At 38.9% G+C, this 20983-nt stretch overlaps 1 protein-coding gene across 1 annotated transcript in view; it reads right to left on the bottom strand.

The window, feature by feature from the left end:
- The window catches only part of vav3 (vav guanine nucleotide exchange factor 3), a 56045-nt gene extending 35373 nt beyond the window's left edge, over positions 1 to 20672 (bottom strand). The window contains exons 1-2 of the mRNA XM_079487889.1: positions 20141 to 20672; positions 11662 to 11778 (exon numbers count right to left, since the gene is read on the bottom strand). Of these exons, the coding sequence (XP_079344015.1) occupies positions 11662 to 11778; positions 20141 to 20344 (321 nt within the window). The 5' untranslated portion in view covers positions 20345 to 20672. The remainder of the gene's footprint in view (positions 1 to 11661; positions 11779 to 20140) is intronic.
- Between the last annotated feature and the right edge of the window lie 311 nt (positions 20673 to 20983).

Consider the following 20983-nt stretch of genomic DNA (forward strand, 5'->3'; position numbering starts at 1 on the left):
CATATAAACCACAGGCCACATCGAAATATATGTATTTTTAAACACTTAAAACCAGTTTCACAATAGATCGACCCAATTATGATGACAGTGATGCTAAGGCCCTTTACAAATCATCCACAGTTGATCTACAACACTACTGTAATTTTACATTCAGAGTTGATCAAATGTTTAATTATGAGTCCCAAATGTTCAAATCTCCCAGCAGCCAATATGGTCCAAATAAATATCTTGTATCACCGTCTTTTTAACTTCATGCAGGCATATTCCTCTGGTTTTCTTGACCTTTCGTTCCTGACCCCAGATCAGTAATTACGACTGTAGATAAATATAAATGTTTACTGACATTGAAACGGAAGCTGTTTAATGGGCCTCGTGACTATCAAGGTGACGCATAACATGGCGATGAAATGAATTTTTTATCTGGTTACAGTTTTCCATTTTAATGCTTATTAATTATTCATTTGACTCATCTGTGCTTTCATGCATGTATCATAATTAAATCGGAGCGGAGATACGATACAACACTGGCTTCATAAATAATATCCAAGGAATAAAAACATCTGTTATCTCTTACATGTGTCCCATTTCATTTACAGTGTAAAACTCAAAATTTAATAATTGTAACCACATCATTTCAAATCATAATAATAATTACATTACCAGCAGCAGCGTGAGATCTGTCTACATCTGAGCCTAGACGCGCTGATCGTATGAAACTATGAAGTACAAACAATGAGATTTCAAATCCTTTTTTCCTCTTGATCTCTGATTAACTTACACATACAGTTTTTTTCTTCACTAATGTAAAGACTGTATGAAATGGCATTCATAACCCAATGTGAAATATTTCAAAGTAATGCTGCTTGAGAGACTCAAAGTTAACATTAGTTAATGGATCGTCACCAATTTTAAATTATCGATTGAAGCCTTATAATCGCTACATAAATGCATATTTATTTAAAGACGTTAAATGTGGGCAATTTCTGTGAAAACGAAAAATTAAGTTTTACCAAAGTTTTTTTACTATAGTAACAGCACAGATATTAACATTTGGTGGTTCAAATACCCATGCGAGATCTCTCTTATTTTAAGTGCTGGTTTTTCATGGTCAGGTAAGTGCCATTTTCAGGATTTTCACATCCATAAAGCTATAGACACATGAAAATAAAGGAACCATTTTACGTTCCATAAAGAGGCATCCCTACTCCATTAATTTGGGTAGTATTGTTTCAGGATTGTGCATTTTATTTTACAGAAATCCTACAAAGTATTTTGTCTCCCAAAAAACGCGTCCTCTTTTTGTCACATCCATAACGCATGTTTTTTCCCCTTTTTATTATTAGACAATTTGTTCATAGACCGACGTTTGTTTATGTTTAGACTCTATGAACAAGGGTTTAGTAAAACATAAACAGATTGTTCAATATATTCGTAACAAATTCATTCTTTGAGAATTGTTATGTCACGTCAATAGCGCAAACTGTCACGTACATAACGTTGGAATTGCCCATGTACAAAATCTATATAATTTATGTAGAAATGAACATGAATAATAAGTAGTGTAAAAGTCTTGCTTTTTGCAGCTGGTTATTAAATTGACTTCACTTACACAAGCTTATTTTGTCTTTAGAACTGATAAATCTTGCACAATAAAAGGGTTTTCTCTGTTGTATGCTGTATATCAGGAAAGTAAATAGGGTCCATTAGGATTTCATGTTGTCTGTCAGCGCTTGATTTCATACTGATACTCATACAATGAGTTCACCAGAACATCTGCACATTTATTCCTAAACAGGACAGAAGACATAAACATGTCAAACACAATAAGAAAGAATTTACTTTCCAGCATTTACAACTGTGTTTGCAATATCACCATGTTCGGCATGTTCGTCTTAAACTCAACGCCAATATTCTTGACGCTGAAAACAACAAATCACACACACACACGCAAAGAAGAGTGTGTGCAGATACTATCGCATCCACAGCAAGGCCAGAGCAGGATTTCACAGAAACCCCGAGCCCACTCCAACACAGATCGCAGCCAGGTGGACAAGACTCGGGAGAAAACAGCTGCTTTGAATGACCTATATAATGACCACGCTGCTGTGGTCTCGGAAGATCTCAACTCTTGATCCTGCTGTGTTTTGCTCTTAACTTTGAAATAATACTAAGGTATCATTTGCTAGTACTGTATATCACCCTGATATAAAACAGTATGCTATGAATGTTAACAATGCATGTCTATATCTACAGGAATTCAAGTCTCTTAAAGGGGATACAATACATTCTTCAAAAATAAAGCATCATTTACTCACCTTGTTCCAAGTCTGTATAGATTTCTTTTGATGAACACAGAGAAAGATATTTGGAAGAATGCTTATAACCAGAGAGATTTTGCCCCCCGTTGACTCCCATAGTAGGAAAAAATACAATGGTACAAAACCGCCAGTTTTAAAAATGACCAGATTAACACTTACAGTGTATATATAATCCACACTGCGAGTGTTAATTTGACACTTTTTAACACTGGCAATTTTGCTGTGTACCATTGTATTTTTGTGGATTATATATACACTGTGAGTGTTAATCTGGCCATTATTATTGCATAGTCAAAAGTTCCCTACAACTGTTTGCTGTCCTACATTCTTCAAAATGGCAATTTTTCACAGTATGGTAGTCAATGGGGGCCAAATCTGTTTGGTTACAAGCATTCTATCCAATATATTTCTCTGTGTTCATAAGACAATAGAAATGTATACACCTTTGGAACAACTCGAAGGTGAGTAAATGTTGACAGAAGTTTCATTGTTGGGTGAAATATCCCTTTAAAGCATTTGCCAATAACCTTATCACAGCATTACAGAATGAACATGATCACATGAAGCGACTTCTCCTCTACGTATGAAACTTCTTTCTGTTTCCTCCTCCGTGTAGGAAGCAAAGAGCTTCTCCCACGTGCTCACGCTGCCCACGCAACCACAAGGATTAACTCTCATGTTTCGCTACGCAGCATCCTTTCTCCACAAAAACAGGAACGTTACTCAACAAATGCACAGCAAAGTGGAAATTGAATTGAATGTGGAATAATGAAAACAGGAACAAGCGAAAGATTGTTATCGATTCCATTACTTGACATCATTGGATGCGGTCAGTCACACGTTTATTCTGATCATGAGACCTACTTTCAGATCGATTGTCAGTCTATATATGAGAATATTCGCTGGTCTATTGTCTCCCCAAGACAACTATGTCATTTCTAAAACTAGCAGGACGGGATCGATGCTTTTGTAACTGTACTGTAATGCACTAAATGTCTTCAATCACAAACAAGCCAGAATGATGACGCTTATGGTGCACATATTTAGAATATGACTGTTTAACAAAAAAGTATTTTTAAGAGGTCAGAGACTGTAAAACTGAAATAAAAATATTACTAGGAGATGGAGTCTTTAAAATATGAATCATGATCAGATTGAAGTCTGTCGACTAATACAGTTTTAAAAAACAATATAATAAAGGTCCTGCACAGACCTCAACGTATTTTTATATTCAAACAGTCCCTTAAAATCTGTTCCTGGCTGCGTTTCAGGCGAGTGCCTTATGAAAGTTTTACTGGATGACTTTTAAAAACGCACAGAGAGAACATCTTTTTATATACCACACAGCTTTGAGCTTCAGTGAAGCTGATCGGATCCAAATGGATGACTCGGGTGACACTGCCATTGAAATTAAAATCTCAGAAAGAAAAGCTAATGGGCGACACCTCCAGTATAAATCCACGCAATACTTCGTTTCTATGGATCTTACAGCTTTGTGATTTGAGATTTTTTCTAAGCGCCTACTACCAGCCGAAAAATTATCTGTTTTTTTGTCAGCCCTTTGAAGAGTGTAAATAGGACACTGAGGCGGTGGTTTGCATGAGCCATTGATGTTTGCAGAAGTCTACACGGGAGCCTCAGCAGTTATGAGGGTGTTAAAAAAGCCATCTGTGACGGCGCTGACCACAGCAAGAAACTCAACACACAAACACACACCTGCAACACCTTCTCTGTGACAAACTCTGAAGCACATCTGCTTTTTCAAACAGTTCTTTCTACTGTGGAACACAAAAGAGGATATTTTGAGAAATGACTCCATGCGGTTTGGTTACCACCTTTCTTAAAAATATCTTCTTTTTTTTTCTGCAGAAAAAGTCCAGATTTGGGATGACACGCGAGCAAGCATAAGAGAATGCAAAGCAAAATCTATATCTGAAAACAAATCTGAAGGCAAAATCTAAAACCCTGAAACGTGCTTAAATAATCTATAGCCTACATGTACCCTTGTAAGGTATCGCTGTTATAGACTATGTTTCCGGTAGTGCCGGTCACGTTTAGACGTAAATGTCTTTTAATTTGCAAGACAGCAGTTTACAGTGATCTTTAGTCTCTACCTCACATGCACCCGGTTTTGTCTATCCGATGAATTCAATCCGTTTGCAGATCAGTGCAGTCCAGTTAGCGGGTCGCATAAACGTTGCAATACAATTCAAAAACGCTAGGGTTGCCAGATTTGCGTAACAAATCAAGTCCGATGGCTTTTCAAAAACGATCCGAACACCAGCTCAAATGACCTCGCATAGCCCAAATATCAACATTATTCCTTAACCCACGTGAAAGAAACAACCGCGAGAACCGTTTAAAAATCTTCTCGATCGTCCATGTACTTCAAACGTAGCGAGACCTGTCAACACCGCGCAAGCATCTAACATCTCACTTCAAACCTTATCTTGGGATGGATGTAGGATGTCAATGCAGTCCTTATTTTCACATTTTGAATGAAAAAGAAGTTGTCAAATAATACTATGTTCTCTCTTAGCTTTATGTAATGTGATAAAAGAACACACAAGCCCGGCAGAACATACAGCGCGTGTCCCCATTCCCTTTATTATGCGCGTGCCTCTGAATGGATAAAACAGGCTCTTGTGGTGAGTTTCGGGTTTTTAATATCTGAGGTAAGCATAAGATATATAAGATGTCTTAAATCCGATTGAGAAAATTTTCAAAAGTTTCAAGCATTTACATGCATCATTTTTTCCTCCTGATCGGAATGCTACACCACCCCTTTCAATACGAGCGCAATTTCAATCGCATCGACCTTGATCGGATCGATTGACAACCCGCTTGGAATCAGATCGATGGCTCAATCGGACTGAAAAGCCTTCGTGTAAGCACCTTAACATGAAGGCTTTTCAGTCCGATTGAGCCATCGATCCGATTAAAAGTGGATTGTTTGGATGCATGTAAACGTGGCTGCCGAAATTAGCCGTGTCTCGAGAGGAGATCAGCTGTTCAGTGTTAGCGTGAGTCTACACACGCGTTTCGTGTGTGCACACAGACACCCCCTACACAGCGGGGCCTCGGGAGGGGCCTGCCACAGGAAGCATGAGTAAGCTCGCAACTCAACCTACAGGGAACGCCACGTAGTAAAGAGGTCGCAGAGTCAGGAAAGAGGAAGTGTGAATGCTTTCCAGCAGTTTACAGCCTTCTGCTCGAGGGCATGTGACTCAGTGACCGGGGTTAGTGAGGTGCTTAGCAAACCTGAACACAGATGGACTGACTGACAAGCAGAAAATAAGCAGTTATGACGTGTCAAAAATATTCCTATAACTGTAAGTAGAGTTTGCGCTAGACAGGCCTTCATAATCTATTATTACCCGTCACTATGGTGCGAGGTGGCGTTACGTGATGATTCGCATGTTCGTGACGACCTCACGATGTACTTGCATTTACTCTCTGAATGCCCAATAACACACGTCTCTTTGCCAGCAGGGAAAACATGGAGTTAAAAATCGCCTTATTGTAATCCGTCAAAAGGAACGACGGCCTTCAGATTTTTCCGTCACTGGTAAAACATATCCGTCAATGACAGAGATTAACAGTAAACCCATCCATCACAGTTGTGCTTGAGATTATGCTACAGACCTCCGCTTTTCCCTTGCAGATATGTTATTTATCACTGACTTACAATGATTTAAAAATGGCAAATGTTTCTTTTATTCAATTCTTGGCCGAAGCCGAGTAAAAATGAAACACTCGAATACCGAATTGTTTTTGCATTTCTTAAATTTATTTAGCAATTTTTTCACTATTGCATGAACTTAATGGTCAAAATATCCTTTTTAAAATGTGTCTTGCTTTTATATAAAATACAATATAACGTTAGCCTTTTCAAGAATAGCCTATATAAGGCCTTTTACTGGCGGCTAAAAGAAGAATATAATGTTAAATGTAAAAGTTACTCTGTACATCAAAAAAGTTCATTAAAAAGTGTGATTCAACATTAGGCCTACAAACAAAAAATACGAAAAAATGAAAACTGTTGGATTATTATAGGTTACATTGCAAAATGAATTAAAGACAAAAACATCCCATGCAAGCAATTCTGACTGATGCTGACTGACAACCATTTCTCCTCCAAACTCCGCCCACTAAAGATACTTTGATAAGTTGTTTAGTGCAGGGAACTCAGTGCACGCGACCACTGTATGATTTCAAAGGATGACACAAGCGGCGAGACCACTGTCAAACACTTCCGTCTGAAGTAAAGTTACTGACCGGTAAAGATGCTTTCATTCCGAAATTGACACCTGGACAACAAGTCCCGTGCTGTGTCTTTCTCTGAAACTTTAAAATGCTCCACACACACAGCCAAAAAGTTTATTGCATAAATAAAGTGCACGCGCATCTGTCTCTCCGTCTGTCTCTCAAGATTCAAAGAAGCTTTATTGGCATGATAAATACATTTAACATTGCCAAAGCACGGGAAAATTAAATTGACTCTCTCTCTCTCTATCCTGAAGAACGTTGGAAACCAAACAACATAGGCCCGTTGACTTCCATTACATTGACACAAAACCACTGAGACATTTCTCCAAATATCCTCTTTTGTGTTACACAGCATAAACAGTCAGGTACAACGTGAAGGTAAACACATAATGACAACTTTTTGTTTTGGGGGGAACTACCCCTTTAATTTCCTCTGTTCCTTGCTTTAAGTATCATTTCTTGGTATCGTTTCTGCATCTGTACCTTTTGTATCCAGTAAGGTTACAATTACACAACCGGAGCATTTGAAAAGGGTTGCAGCCATTCTAGCGCTAGCGTTCGCCTCTCTACAGGCAAAGACCTTCGTTTCTATAGGCCCAGTCAGAGCACTTGACACACACTTCCTTATCTGTACGGCTGGCGTGTGTGCTATGTGAGCTCATTTTAAGAGCCCTTACACTTCACACACACACTTGACTAATAGCAGATGTCCTAGTTCCTCCTAAAATCTCTGACACACGGCATTGTAGTCCCTCGGGCCGGTTATTTTTCTAGTATTCAACTAGCCAATGAATCCTGGAAAATTTCACTCAGCATATCTAGAATTCTCTTGTGAAACTGCACGAATGTGTGGTTGTTGTACGCATTTATGACGATGCTTTAAATAAAATGTTGATATGATGCTACACCACAGATAGACATGTTAAGTCACACATACAGTTTCAAATATAGTGAGGGGTTAGCATGTGTCGCTGGACTTACACAATAATCTAATACACATAAAACCACATTGAAAAACTAATAGGACTAAATCTAAAATGTTTAACGTTTTTAATTTTTCCCTTTAGTTTATAATTTTGATCCTTTAAATGTTTGTTTTTTTTGTCGATATAAAAGGTTTAAGGTTCCGAAACATACAAGTTTTTGTAATAACACAACTCATACTTTGAATACTGCACAATGTTTTCTGAAATGTCAATACGTTTTCATAATAACTTTAGTATATGAGTTTATTACCCCCCTTGACCTATGAACTATGTTTACTTTAAACTATGTATTAAAGGATATACAGTACACAGAAAGTATACAAACCCAACTATCTTTGGTTTTCACTCATCTCATCACAATGCTTTGTGAGATTGTCCTATCCACAAAAAAAATCGAATTCTTCCGTACAATTTGACCAAAACAAGATATTACACATTGTCCATCTGTACTATGTACATTATCTGTCAGGAGGATATATGAAAATAGTGTCCGTTGTAGGGAGAAGCTCTCTGGGTTCAGGAAGAGAGCTCCTATGCGTTATCAGGACTTGCAGTAGCACCCCAGACCCCCCTAACCACATCCCCTCCAACAACCACTCAGCATCCATTACCGAAAAACCTTGTCACTTGATACTCGATAAACCCCACATCCGCCAAGGAACAAGAGCCTTGAAGGGCACGTTACCCTTAGAAGGATGATGTGTGCGTGCGTGTCTGAGAGATGAATGCATCTATATATTTATAGGCCCAAACATGCATTCAATGTCCACATGAAGACAAAGTTGAAAATACAGGGTGACAGAGAAAGTAAAAAAGGGCCAAACAAAAGAGAAAGGGCTGGTATTGATTATTGTATTCTGCCTCGGTTGCATCAATGTATTTAACTATATGGAAATTCAATAGCGCAACAGCTGCGTGAGTGCGAGCAGCCTGTCCTTGGATCTCCCAATCTCTCCTCCAGAGCCCACCAGCATCTGACAAGTACAAAATGACAGCCTCTTGATAGCCTACATACATATCCACCTTTCCCACACTGACAACCGTACTAATAGATCACAAACTTTCCATTTTCATCATAGTTCTCTAGAAACTATGATATGACACAATCGACAAGCAACGCTCTGAATGCACTTTAACAGAAGTTGACAAACTCTTCCCATTGGTTCCAATTTACCACGTCAGCTTATGCAACACAAATGCAGAAGAAAATATCAAACGTTTCCCATCTGAACTTGTTTCCATTGATTTGTCATCGGCATGTGGCTCAGAATAGAACAAAAGCACTGATGTATGATGTGAGTCGATCATATGACTGCTATCTGAGGAGAACAGAATCATGGGATGTGAAGGCTGCAGTTGTTAGCTAGCAAGCAAACTTTAACATTTTAGTTTTGCCAACAAGCTTCAGCAGAAAGACCTTACTTGCTGATCACAAACCACCCTGAACCAATTCATGCTTGTCTAAGCTGGTCTTCTGAACGAGGGATTTGTTTTTCCTTTTAAACATACACTGATTTCCTGACACGACGTTGTGGATTTAATCCTAGGAGGTAGAGAAGTACTGCTATCTCCACAACCGTGTAAAACTGCCATTAAATACCCATGATGCTTTGCTTTAGGGCGATGCATCTGCAATCAATGTAATCTAAGTTGCTTCAGATGAAACGCACCTGCTAAATGGTGCTTAACTCATTACAGATTCACATTTCCGTAGAGTCAGTAATTGAGTCATTCTGCTATGACTGGAGAATCAGCATCCAATGAATGAACGAGACAGGAAGTGAGACAATAGATGGATGAATAGAAGGAGAGAGTTGGAGGTGTATGAATGGACTGATTTAGTTGACCTGTCACTGTGGCTGTGAGGGACACATCGGTCAAAGCCCACGGGTGTGGAGCTCACAGCCTATTACTGAAAAGAAATTCATTACGATCAGACAGCCAATGAGAGCTTGTGTTGTCATGCAAAGCGACCCCCACATCAACGCACAAAGAAATCGATGAATATATAACAAAAAATCTCTACTAACAAACTGAATTTACACCTAATTTAGGATGTCATGTAAAATAAATGTTTTTGTTTTCTTGCTTTCTTGTTTTTTAAATTTGACAGAAATGACTGGCATGCGATATCCACGCTTTCCCAAACTTCCCATTAAAACCGCTTCGAGAACATTTGTGCTTCCCTTGTGATAAACAGGTGTTGGCAGAGTTGCCCAAAGCAAGTGTCGGATGAATGAGACAGATGTTTTTTCAGCCGTGTCTTCCCCGAGTGCATGCTTCCCCCTTTGGTTTTGAATACATACACTCTACGACATAAAAGAAACAGCAGACGTGCAAGTACGGGAGGTGGCCGTGTAAAAGACATGAGCTCTATACTGTATGCATTCAACACCGATACAAACTGGAAATGGCACTTAAAGGGACGGTTCACCCAAAAATGAGAATTTTATCATCATTTATTCACCTTCACGTCATTCAAACCCTGAATACTGTGGAACACACAAAGATATATTTTGAGAAATGTCTCTGTGTCTTTGTGTCCAGTGGAAGTCAATGGGATCCATTGTTGTTTGGTTATGGACAAAATATCTTCTTTTGTGTTCTGCAGAAGACAGAAAGTCATACAGGTTTAAATTAACATGAGGTTGAGTAAATGATGAACGAGTTATCATTCTTGGGTGAACTATCCCTTTAAAAGAGTTTTACTTATAGTCCATATATTTACTACAAAAAATATGAAGTCAGGTTTGAGGAAAAATAGGGGAATTTCGACAGAATAGAACAGAAGAATAAGATAAAATATATGTGAAAGGATGTTTGGGGGGCTTGCTACCTGGCTTACATAACAAAAAACACAAGCTGTGTATCAAAGGCCAATAACTGTGAAGAAGAACACGGCTTAAAATCACTTGTCCCGATGCTAAACGTTGCTACACATCTGATCACCAAACGCAGTGTGAAAATCTGAAATGTTTGAACTCTGAAATGTCTGCCAGTCTTTACTACATGTCGCGTCTTATTACCTATACAAAGATTTTTAATAGGAATACTTTCCTACGTCTACTGTAATTCAGACACTTCCAATTTGAAAGAGCCATATCAAAACATGTTTACCTCCCTTGAAGAATTATTATAGGATACAGCCATAACTTATTTACCGTCTGCCTCTCACATTACACAGCAGGTGAGAAACATCGGTCAGGTAGCTGAGTTTGCATCGGGGGTCCGTTGGGTCTTCTGACAATATTGATCAGTGTGGTACAACTCAGTCCTGGGGCAAAGCATCTGCTCGGGTTAAGAGTCAATATGCTTAAAAATGACACACTTCTAAATTCAAAACATATGGTTTCACTTTCGGGAAAAACATGCGATCAATCCAAAGCTGTAAACAAGGTTGCACGGAAAACTGGAGGCGTGATACATCAGTACAGTTGTGCCACACCCTCAGAAGGCGGCTGTACACCCTGCCGCCCGTCACTGATCTTTAATTAAACACGATGAAAAGTGGATTAAATTACCAGCAGGATAAAATGCAGACGCTGAGACTTTATTGCGGCAGACAGCCAACAGAGAACTCATCATCTCAGGACGTGACTGACCGAGACACAATGCCACAAGAAATATGTGGCCAGCTCACAGGGTTTGGCTCTTTTAATGCGAGGAAACATAAACACCACATATCTTAAAGTGCCTTAGGCTGTTTCACTATAAGCCGTGAGGGATATTTTTGACACATGTAATAACAAAACCATGTTAGAATTACACGTGGATTATGGAATATCTACTGTAACTGTTTCTATAAGAGTGAATAACTTTAACCTTCTACGTGTTTAGAACATGAACAGTTTTGAAAACCCTTCACTCTCTCACCAAAGTTCATTTAATATGACTTTTAGCATCGTTAAATAGTGTAAACTGTACATCAAAGGAGAATCCTTCATTTTTCTGAATCGCGTACATTTCTATCACACCATCGCTGCTATTTAAATCAAACGCTAGGAGAAAAGAACGACCATCTCTTACGAAACACACTTTACCACAAACTCTTTCTAGCAGCAAGAGACTAAAACGTAACAGCATCTTACCTTTCCGAAATCTCGAACGTCAAACAAGTCAAAGGCCTCAAAGAGTTCGTTTTTCTTCATGCCGAAGATCTCCGAGCAGGACTGTAAAAAAGTCCTGATGTTCTTCAAGCAGAGAAACTAGACGGAAAGAAGAGGTATACGTGTCTTTGAATCACAATATTATTACTGTACATCGTTCATATAAATTCTTTTATTGTAATATATTATTATTATATTAGGAGTTTTATCATGGGGGTTCATAATATTTAAGAGTCAATCAAAAACATTTTTACATTTTACACTTTTATTAGAAATACATTCTTTAAGAACTCAAACTAGAAAAGAAAACTGAAAGAGCACGACTAACCACAGACAAGTTTTATTTGACTTTTATACTTATTTCATGAAACATTTGCTCTGAATCGGGGCTAAAGAAACAAACAGCTGTAAAATAAACCACTAAAGACATGTAACACATTTAGCTGAGTTTCCAAGCTTTCGTACTGAGCAGACACCTGCGTTGATTCATAGCCACAACTCAAATTCAAACATTAGCTAGCTATGAGAAAGAATCGATAAAATAAAAACACATGACTGAATCAAATTTTTCGAGACCATGTGGAAAATGGAAAATATTTCAACATTATCCTTTTTATAGTCAGTTAAACAAGTATAATGGATAATTATTTTGTTTCTTATGTTGGCAATAAAGATATTGTTTAGAGAAAAGAAATGTCAGGATAGGTCCATCCTAAAAAGCAACAAACTGTTCAAAGACAAAAATGAAAAAAATTTAATATAAATCAAAATAATGTTTTCATTTCATTTCGGTTTTATCCAATAAGGAGTTAATGTTAACATAGATGTGTTCTGTGCTGGTACCAAAATGTCAATTCTCAAAAAAGCGTGGGTATATTTCACATTTCCTTTTGAATTTTTTTTTATAGTTTTTAGTTATTATTAATTATTATTAATTAAAAGTTATTTATAGTTATTATCTGCCATACCTTTCACTGTATGTGAAGGGTTGCTAAGTGACTAAAGAAAGAGGACGTTTTCATCAACAGTGTAGCAATTTGTTCTCTCGAAAAATATGATTATAATCTTAATGGGTGTCCTGTTATGACCCAAACATCTGCACCCTTCCCCTTTCGACGGGCATGTTCACAAGAATGTGTACTTTTCTAATAGTCATGTTAGCACCCAGCATTTGTCGGCACACTGCGTGATAAACTCTTGCCAAACACAGAATTTCACGGCTGCTGCAAAGCCATGTTTCTATCTTAAGCAACGAAAGGAAGTGAATGTATGACAGTCCGTGTGCTTTGCACTGCAGCTGCACATGCGATTTCTTGAAAACCGTGTATAATAGTTCAAGACAGCACCCTTCGTGAGAGCAAGGGCACCCTAGATTCATCTTCCGGCGTATGACGAGCAAAAACACTTACGTTTAGTCATTTAGCAGACGCTTTTATCCAAAGCGACTTACTAAGAGTTCAGGGAGCAATAAGCGATTTGTCACACAAGAGCAATAATACAATAGGTGCTAATACACAGTAACTAGTTTCAACAAAACACAGACCACTACCTGTTGAGAGAAGAGTTAGTGTACTTTTCTTTTTCATTTGTCTGTCAAGTATTCACAGTCGTTTTTTAAAGGTTGTGGGAGATGTGGTTGACCGGACCGCGTTAGGAAGAATATGCGAAAAGCATTTCTAATAACTGTTACATCTAATAAAAACTTTCAGATGAAAAATGTCACACATGCCGCTTCTCGGTTACCAAATCCCCCCCACCCGTAGATGACTTCATAAGAGGCCTTGGGCCACACTTATGCACAGATTACAATGGAAAATGTTCTGCCAGCAAATCTGCTCGACTGTTTACACTTGCTTGGTTTCTGCATATTATCGGAAAGGCACATCTTTCAGATGTCTTGGAATCTCGAGAGGTCCCGTCGGGTCGGAAAAAAGCTAGATAGAAACAAAGAGGGAAAGAGCGAGAGAGAGATTTAGACAGAGGCCATGTTCGTTTGATGTGGCTGTGCAATGGGGCTGTAGCCGTGTTGCTTTCTGCATTGCTGTCGTTCGAGATGCATTAGGGTTTATTGGAGAGAAACGCTGCTCGGCCGAACTCTGTGTCTAATCTATGACGTTACACCCCTACTGTGCTCGTACTAAAAAAAAAAGTCATGCTTTATTGAGCATTCATAATCAGACGGTACTATAGTTTGCTTCGGAATGTTGCAGAGATGTATTTGCAAAAGCCTAATATCATCGCTGTCCTTCTGAAACCTCGGATGTACAAGTTCGCCGTTTTTCAAGAAATGACTGTAAACACAGCACTTTTTAAATGATTAGGGTTAGATATTTGCAATACCCAGTGACAAACAATAGGGTGATTTATAAAAATGGTTGACAAAAGCAAAAATCAATTTAAAGGGACCTTGGCAAAAACTGACACCATGATGTCTATGAGGAGACCTGGAAGTGTCTGGGATGTCACCAGATGCCGGAAGTTCTCTAGACATGTTTAATATCATGTGGGTGAGTAAAAAAATCACACAAAGTTGATTTTTGGGTGGACTTCCCCTTTACTCCGGAGGTACAAGGTTTCAGAAGCACAAAAGTGATGTGAAGGATTCATTGTAAAACCCATGAGTCACTTTTACATATCAATACCTCTTTAGTATTAAGCTACTTGGCACAGTGCTGTAAATTATACTGCGTTTTACGTGAAGAGGTTAGCCAATCACAGCAGAGATTATTTGGATACTGGTTCTTTAAGATATAGCATAAACATCGGTTTAATTCTAAGCATCCTAAACAGCGTTGAAAGTTTCCTTTAAAACTCCACTTTGAGTAACATAAGTTGATTTTAGAGGTAAAAAAACTAAATGCAGCTCTATGATCCTTTAAGGTGCACATTCAGACTTAACCCTTAAAATAAATCATGCAAACTTTTTTTGTGAAAACCTTGGAAGTGTAGGTCTCAGCCAAAGGTATAACTCATTTGCAAAGCGTTCAATGGAGTATACTGCTATATACTGTAAAGTAGTCTTGTCAAACATGAGATACAGCATTAGTCTGCTAACTGGGCAGAATACTGTTGGTCATTTTAATGGGACGTGTAAGCATTGAACCATTCTTCATAAATATACTTTGTTCAATACATATTATGAGCTCCATTTATCTGACATCTGTTATATGGATTGAAATGGTTTTATGAATGAGTCCACAAATGCTCTCCAACGCCGCTGAAAGGTCAGACTGATGAAATCTCTCCATTTAGCACTCTCATTGCTAACAATGGTGTGGTTAAAGATCTGAGGCAGTAGCCAAAAAGCGTGTAGGTTTGAAGACTGTGAACGATCGCCAACGATCTTTTGAGTGAGGTGCTTTTACCAGTTGCACGCCGAAGGAAAAGCACACTTTTAAAAAAATAGTAAAAGAGCATGCTGATAATTACAGTATTTAGGGCTGCGAGATATATTGAAATTATCCGAATGATGCATCTCAATGGCTTTCAATAACTAAAAGATTTGAAGACTTCTAAGAGTTGTAGTCAGTTTAATTGTAAGCTAAGTTTTTTCCAACTTTATGTATTTTAGTATTGCATGTTGTTTTATTTGGCAAATTACCGCATATTGCATTTTTTTAATACCAATCAGCACCAATGTACATAAAATAGGGCGACATTTAATTTGTAATGTCCAATTTTTAAGTTGCACTACTGAAAGTCAGCCCATACGGGACATTAAACATTGAATCGTCTCATAGTTTGGCGGTGAGCAAAGCAATCGTTTTTGAATCCCACGAAAAATCAATGTTGACCTTGGTTTGGATACATGCATCCTATTGATCGTCTGAGCATAATTCCAATGCCACTCTTTTTAAGTACAGACGCTTGCTATGACACATGGATTTGCATTGTTTAAAGGTGTTCTTTCTGAAATCATAATAGGTCACGTGACACTATTTAGAGCACGTCTCACAGCAATTGATATAAATTCACTCCCTCTCACACACGTGGACTATTTAACTCATTTAACCTTGTCCAAAATAACTCCCTGAATTACATCACACAGGTTATTTCACAAAATATTGAGAAACACGTGCGTGAAGAGACTCGAGTACCTTTGCGATGTTTGAATTGGAGAGTCTTGAGTCGTTTTCTACACACTGTAATATGTCTGTATTTATTCTTCAAGCATTTTTTTCTAAATGCAAAAAATCCACCTTCATAGACGTACGTAGTCACAAAAGGCAGTAATGTCTTTATCAAGCCCGTAGGCAGGGGGGGTTCGGGTGGTTCGAACGGACCCCCCCTCACTGCCAAAGGTCCAGAATTTAAGTCGGTTTTTTTTCATGTGATTATTGTCATCATTGTTTTAATCAATGCTTGTGACAAATTTCTGGGTTGCTGTTTAATTAATATGATTATTATTGCAGGACGCGTGTGTGTGCGTGCGCAGACAGAGAGAGTTCTCGCAATACACTTTTCAAAGCAACGTGAAGAAGCATCGCCTCTGAATAATTAGTTAAATTCATAACGTACCATTGCGATAGAAATTGACGCGCGAACCATCGGAAAATTTCAAAGAGACGACAAAATGGCCAAGCGTTTGGGAAAGAGAAAGGTTAATTAATATGCATAAGAAAGTGTTTTGAATTTGAGTAGCACTAAACTATTAACTATTAATAAACTATTATACCATTAGGAGGCATAATAAATACATTTCAAATCATAATTAAATCTCCACAATAATTCAAGTAGTACCTCCGGCCCATGTAATTTTCTGTTACAAACCAACCCGTCCCCCCATTAAAGACAGGGAGAATTATGTGGCCCTTGCAGAAAAAAGTTTGGGGACCCCTGGTCTACAATATAATAGCCATATAAACATAGCGTAATTATAATAATAAAACATAGCAAAGAGGCATTGACAGAGAGTCAAGAAATGATGATGAGAAGAATTATTATTAATATTTCATAAAGTTCATTAAATCTATTCTGTTGTTAGTGTGGTCTTTAAACTTATGAACTGTGTATGGACTGACAAAAGTGTTACATGAGGAAGCAAGTTGACATCAATGCAATAAATATTTTAGGTGCATCAAAAAGCGTGCTGGTTAAGATACCAGCAGACAAACTAATCCAGCAGAAACCACTTTGACTTCCACTTTGAACATATACCGCTTGTAGAAACTTAAAAAAAACGTCATTGCTAGCGTGTCTTGACCTGAGCAAACAACGCAGAGTGTGGCGAGGCACGGACGCTCGTTCGCTGCTGCGGTAACGCGGTTTTCGCAAGAAACAAAGAATATTGTTCTGCTCAGCGATCGAATACATGTTGTGTTGATTGGTTTATTTTAAAGGACCCTTTATTTTACGTTGAAGCGCACACAGAGATATCTTTACAGATGTACAGTGTTAGCTTTTTGGAACGACATTTGATATTAGCGTTTCTCTGTCATCCTAGTGAAATTCTTCCAGCGTTTTAGTGCTTCTGTTCGCGGTCTATTTTTAACCTGAGACTGGATAAAACCCATCGCATTGTGCATTGTGATGTCATTGAATGTCTTAAGTAAAGGTTGCTACCACACAGTTGTTCTTGTGTGCAAGTAGTGACGGGTCATCGTCTAAGCGGTTAAAGTGTAACCGTCATCAGAAAGCATAAGCTAATTTTGCATCGTAAGCATGGAATAGGATTTCACTTATTACTTAATCGGCCATTTAAAAGGATCCATAATCAGATACCAAATCTGAAGGGCAATTAAATCTCATCATTAATGACTATCTCTGTTCGCTTTAATGGCATCAGCTTGTGCGGTAAATGCATTTTCAACGTTCAGAATACAATTCAAATGTCATAAGATGAGCTGGGTACGTTCCCCAAACATAATAATCATGGATTTTTTGAAACAAAAGAGCTTTGCTTGGACACGGAAATGTCTGCCTTCGTCTAAAATTCCTAATGTAACTACGTCTCCCCGGTGTCTAGCCTAATTCACACTTTATTGGTGCAGAAAACCATCAATGCTATTCAAAGTGGCAATTCAAAATCTGAACTGTAAATGTGTGTTTCACAGTCTCTTTGGGGAGCATCTTTTCTCTATGATCCTCAGCCATTTACAGTAGAGGCTGTTACCTTGGTGACAGAAGAAAGGTCAGTCTCTATTAGAGCGAGAGAGAGAGAGAGAGAGAGAGCAGTTGGGTTGAACATGCTAGACATTGCAAGGATTTGGGCATCTTAAAAACTTTGTTATTATGCAAGATGTTGCATATTGTTAAAACCATTATTTTAACTAAATGTGGATTTTTACGTGAGCTGAAAAACACAGCGGAAATGATGCAAATGCAACAACCCCAGGTCCACCCCAAGTCCTCGGTTCTGGGAAGATACATGTCCCCAACTGCTAGTTTTGTAAATTGTAGCTCATCGCAAAAGAGGGTTTTTAGAGGATGTTTAGTTTCGTTTCGTTTCGTTTCATTTCCTTCCTTCATCCCATTTCCTCATTTCCCCTCGGGCGTCACTGCTCGGAAACTACTGTATCTGAGTGGGCGTCAGCATTTGTGTTTCCCCCTCCGACCTAAAGACGAGCAAGTGATTATACGGCATGACACTGACAATGTGCAATAAACCGCTTAGCGGTGATTTCACCAGTTACCAATGGTTTGTTTGCTGAAACCCATGTCGTGCACACAAAAATCTTTTCACCAAATCTCGCAATCTTTACTTACGCTGGCATATGTTCATATCTAAATAAAGTTTTGAAAAACTGCCAAACACCTGTTGCCATTTCCTTCCTACCCTCAAGAGCCGTACGTTAAACGGAAGAAAGCTTCAAGCGAGTGCCATCTGATCAATGCAATGTGTGAGAAAGGCACCTGCATTTGTGGCTTCCTCAATCTTACACTTCCACCTTTTGCACGATTCAAACCTGCCCAGAAACCTCTCTGTTCTTCAGTTCACACAGGCTTGAACTAAGGCCTGTAAAACAGCCCTTCCACACACTCACACACCAAACCCAGGCCTGGTTCTTCTCGCGTCCAGCATTAATGTCGAAATTTCAGGGGGGGAGTTGTGCATTATATTTAAATGATACGCCTATTGGTGGGGTGAAGGGAAACCCAAAGGGCCCGTCGGGCCCCTGGAGTTGCTCTGATGAGGTAAAGACTGAGCTTTGTTTGGTTCCTTTACCGCTTTTGTCCATGTTGGTCCCGTGGGACGGCTGTGCCTGTGTCCCGTGTGCTATAATGAGTCTATGATAAAAAAAAGCTGACAAAAACGTCATGAATAATTCATGCTGTGATTCAGATGTTGCCCTCAGATGGAAATTTCACCTTCATGCTCAAAAAAGCTGTTTTACACAGACACTTTGCTCATTTTGGGGAATCTTTTTCCTACCTTCCCTTTGATAAAGCGTTTTGCTGAATGGAGAACAGCAAAGCATTGTAAGGTAATGTTATCGGATCCAAAACATAAATATTAATGAACGTATACACTGAACCATATGATGATTATTCTTTTTTATATTTTTTTATAATTATAGTTTTCAATAGGCCTGTTATAAATTGTAAATTATAAAACTAAATGATATGAAATAATCTACAATATATATATATCAATTTTCATATGTTTACACATACATACATGCATATATATGCATTTATTCGAAAACTAGTCTATTGACTTTTGTTAAATGCTTCTTGGAATCTTTTGAGCCACTGTGACACAGCACATGGACAAATTTAATACACAACGGTTTGCTTTTATCAAGTGTGTGTGTCTAGACTGTGTGTCTAGTGTGTATCCGTGTTCGGAGCAGTCAGAATTCATGAGAGGTTACTGTGGATATGATATGAGACGTCTCTGTGTCAGTACTGACGGCTGATTCCACCTCATGTGTGAGGGACATAATCAGGTCCAGGCTTTGAACAGATGGCGTTTAACAACATAGAGCGGAGACATATATCAAAGGCTGTCCGCAATTAAACTCTTTCCGCAGACAGATAAACTAATCCTGCTCTAACCTGACAGGGTACAGGGAACGTGACCGAACCAAAACCGCTTTATATCCGACTCTCATTTCTCTAGACAACATACATACACATCATTTCTCTGTACTTGAGTGCAACCTTTTAAAGTACCAAAGAGTTCTTTGTTAGTTGTTTTAAAGTTAGTTGTTTGTGTTAATATAAACCATCTTTGCTGTGCTTATTGTCAATCTGGCTTTTTCTTAACAGATGCTAAAAAAAACTGGAGGTGAAATCTTTTAAAGATGCGCCTCTTTAACATTTCTATGTTGGGGCAGATAGGGGGCAGAATTTAGTACAAAAATAACGGTACCGCATGTGTTGCAATATCAACTTGGCACTGCAAGTTTGTGATGAATAACACGATGTACCTTAGTTGTTTTCACTTTTTCTATATAATAAAAATTGCGTGAGAATTGTTTGACTTCATGTCAACAGTCATCCAAATCAACATTCATACCTGTGACATTTGAGGCCTCAGGTTGATTTCCCTCAGGTTGATGGACTGGGGTCTCAGGTTGTTGAGAAGCTGGCACAGAAGGACCCCGTCGCGCAGGGTCTGCGCCAGGTCGAACACCTGAGCGGACTCCCATGTCACCCGATGGTTCGCCGGGAGCACCTTACAATTGATCAGCCATAACGCGCACTGTTTCCAATGCTCCATCGCGTCCGGTGGTACACAATCGAAGGTTTAACGCAAATCCGCTGGTCATGAATGTCGAACTCCGCTTTAGAGAGATCCGAGTGATCTGTTAAACCAAAGAGCAAGCGGCGTCTCCGCGTCCGATGCGCATAGCAGAATAACGGGCGATCTGATCACTGGATGTTGTTTGCCGGGTCGGAGGACCAGCCGAGAGTGTCTGATCCCAGTGCTGCTGCTCTCCTCGTTCCCTCTTTCACCTCTAGTTTTCGCTCTCCCCTCCCCGCTCTCTCTCTCTCTCTCTCTTTCTCTCTCTCTCTCGTGTGCGCTTCAGTCTTCCTGCTTCAGATGTTCCGCGTATTGCGCGGCGCTCGCTCTTCAAGCTTGTGTGAGTTTGCGCGTCAAGAGGGCAGACGGCGGGCTTCACACCCGGAAGACTGATGATTTTGGACCAAAATGTAGATAAATGCACACTTTATATTACATTCAAATGAAAACCGAGGGATTGTATACTAAATGGTCACTTTGCAACAAGCAGAACATTCTTTTTCAGTGATCATAGGAAATTATATCCTCTCAAGTTCAAATCCAAGTTCAAGCAAAAGTGGCTTTTCGGTCAAACATCATAATAAAAGCAATATACACTCACCTAAAGGATTATTA

Source organism: Barbatula barbatula, assembly GCF_947034865.1.
Source record: "Barbatula barbatula genome assembly, chromosome: 23".
In the NCBI taxonomy this organism is placed as follows: domain Eukaryota; kingdom Metazoa; phylum Chordata; class Actinopteri; order Cypriniformes; family Nemacheilidae; genus Barbatula; species Barbatula barbatula.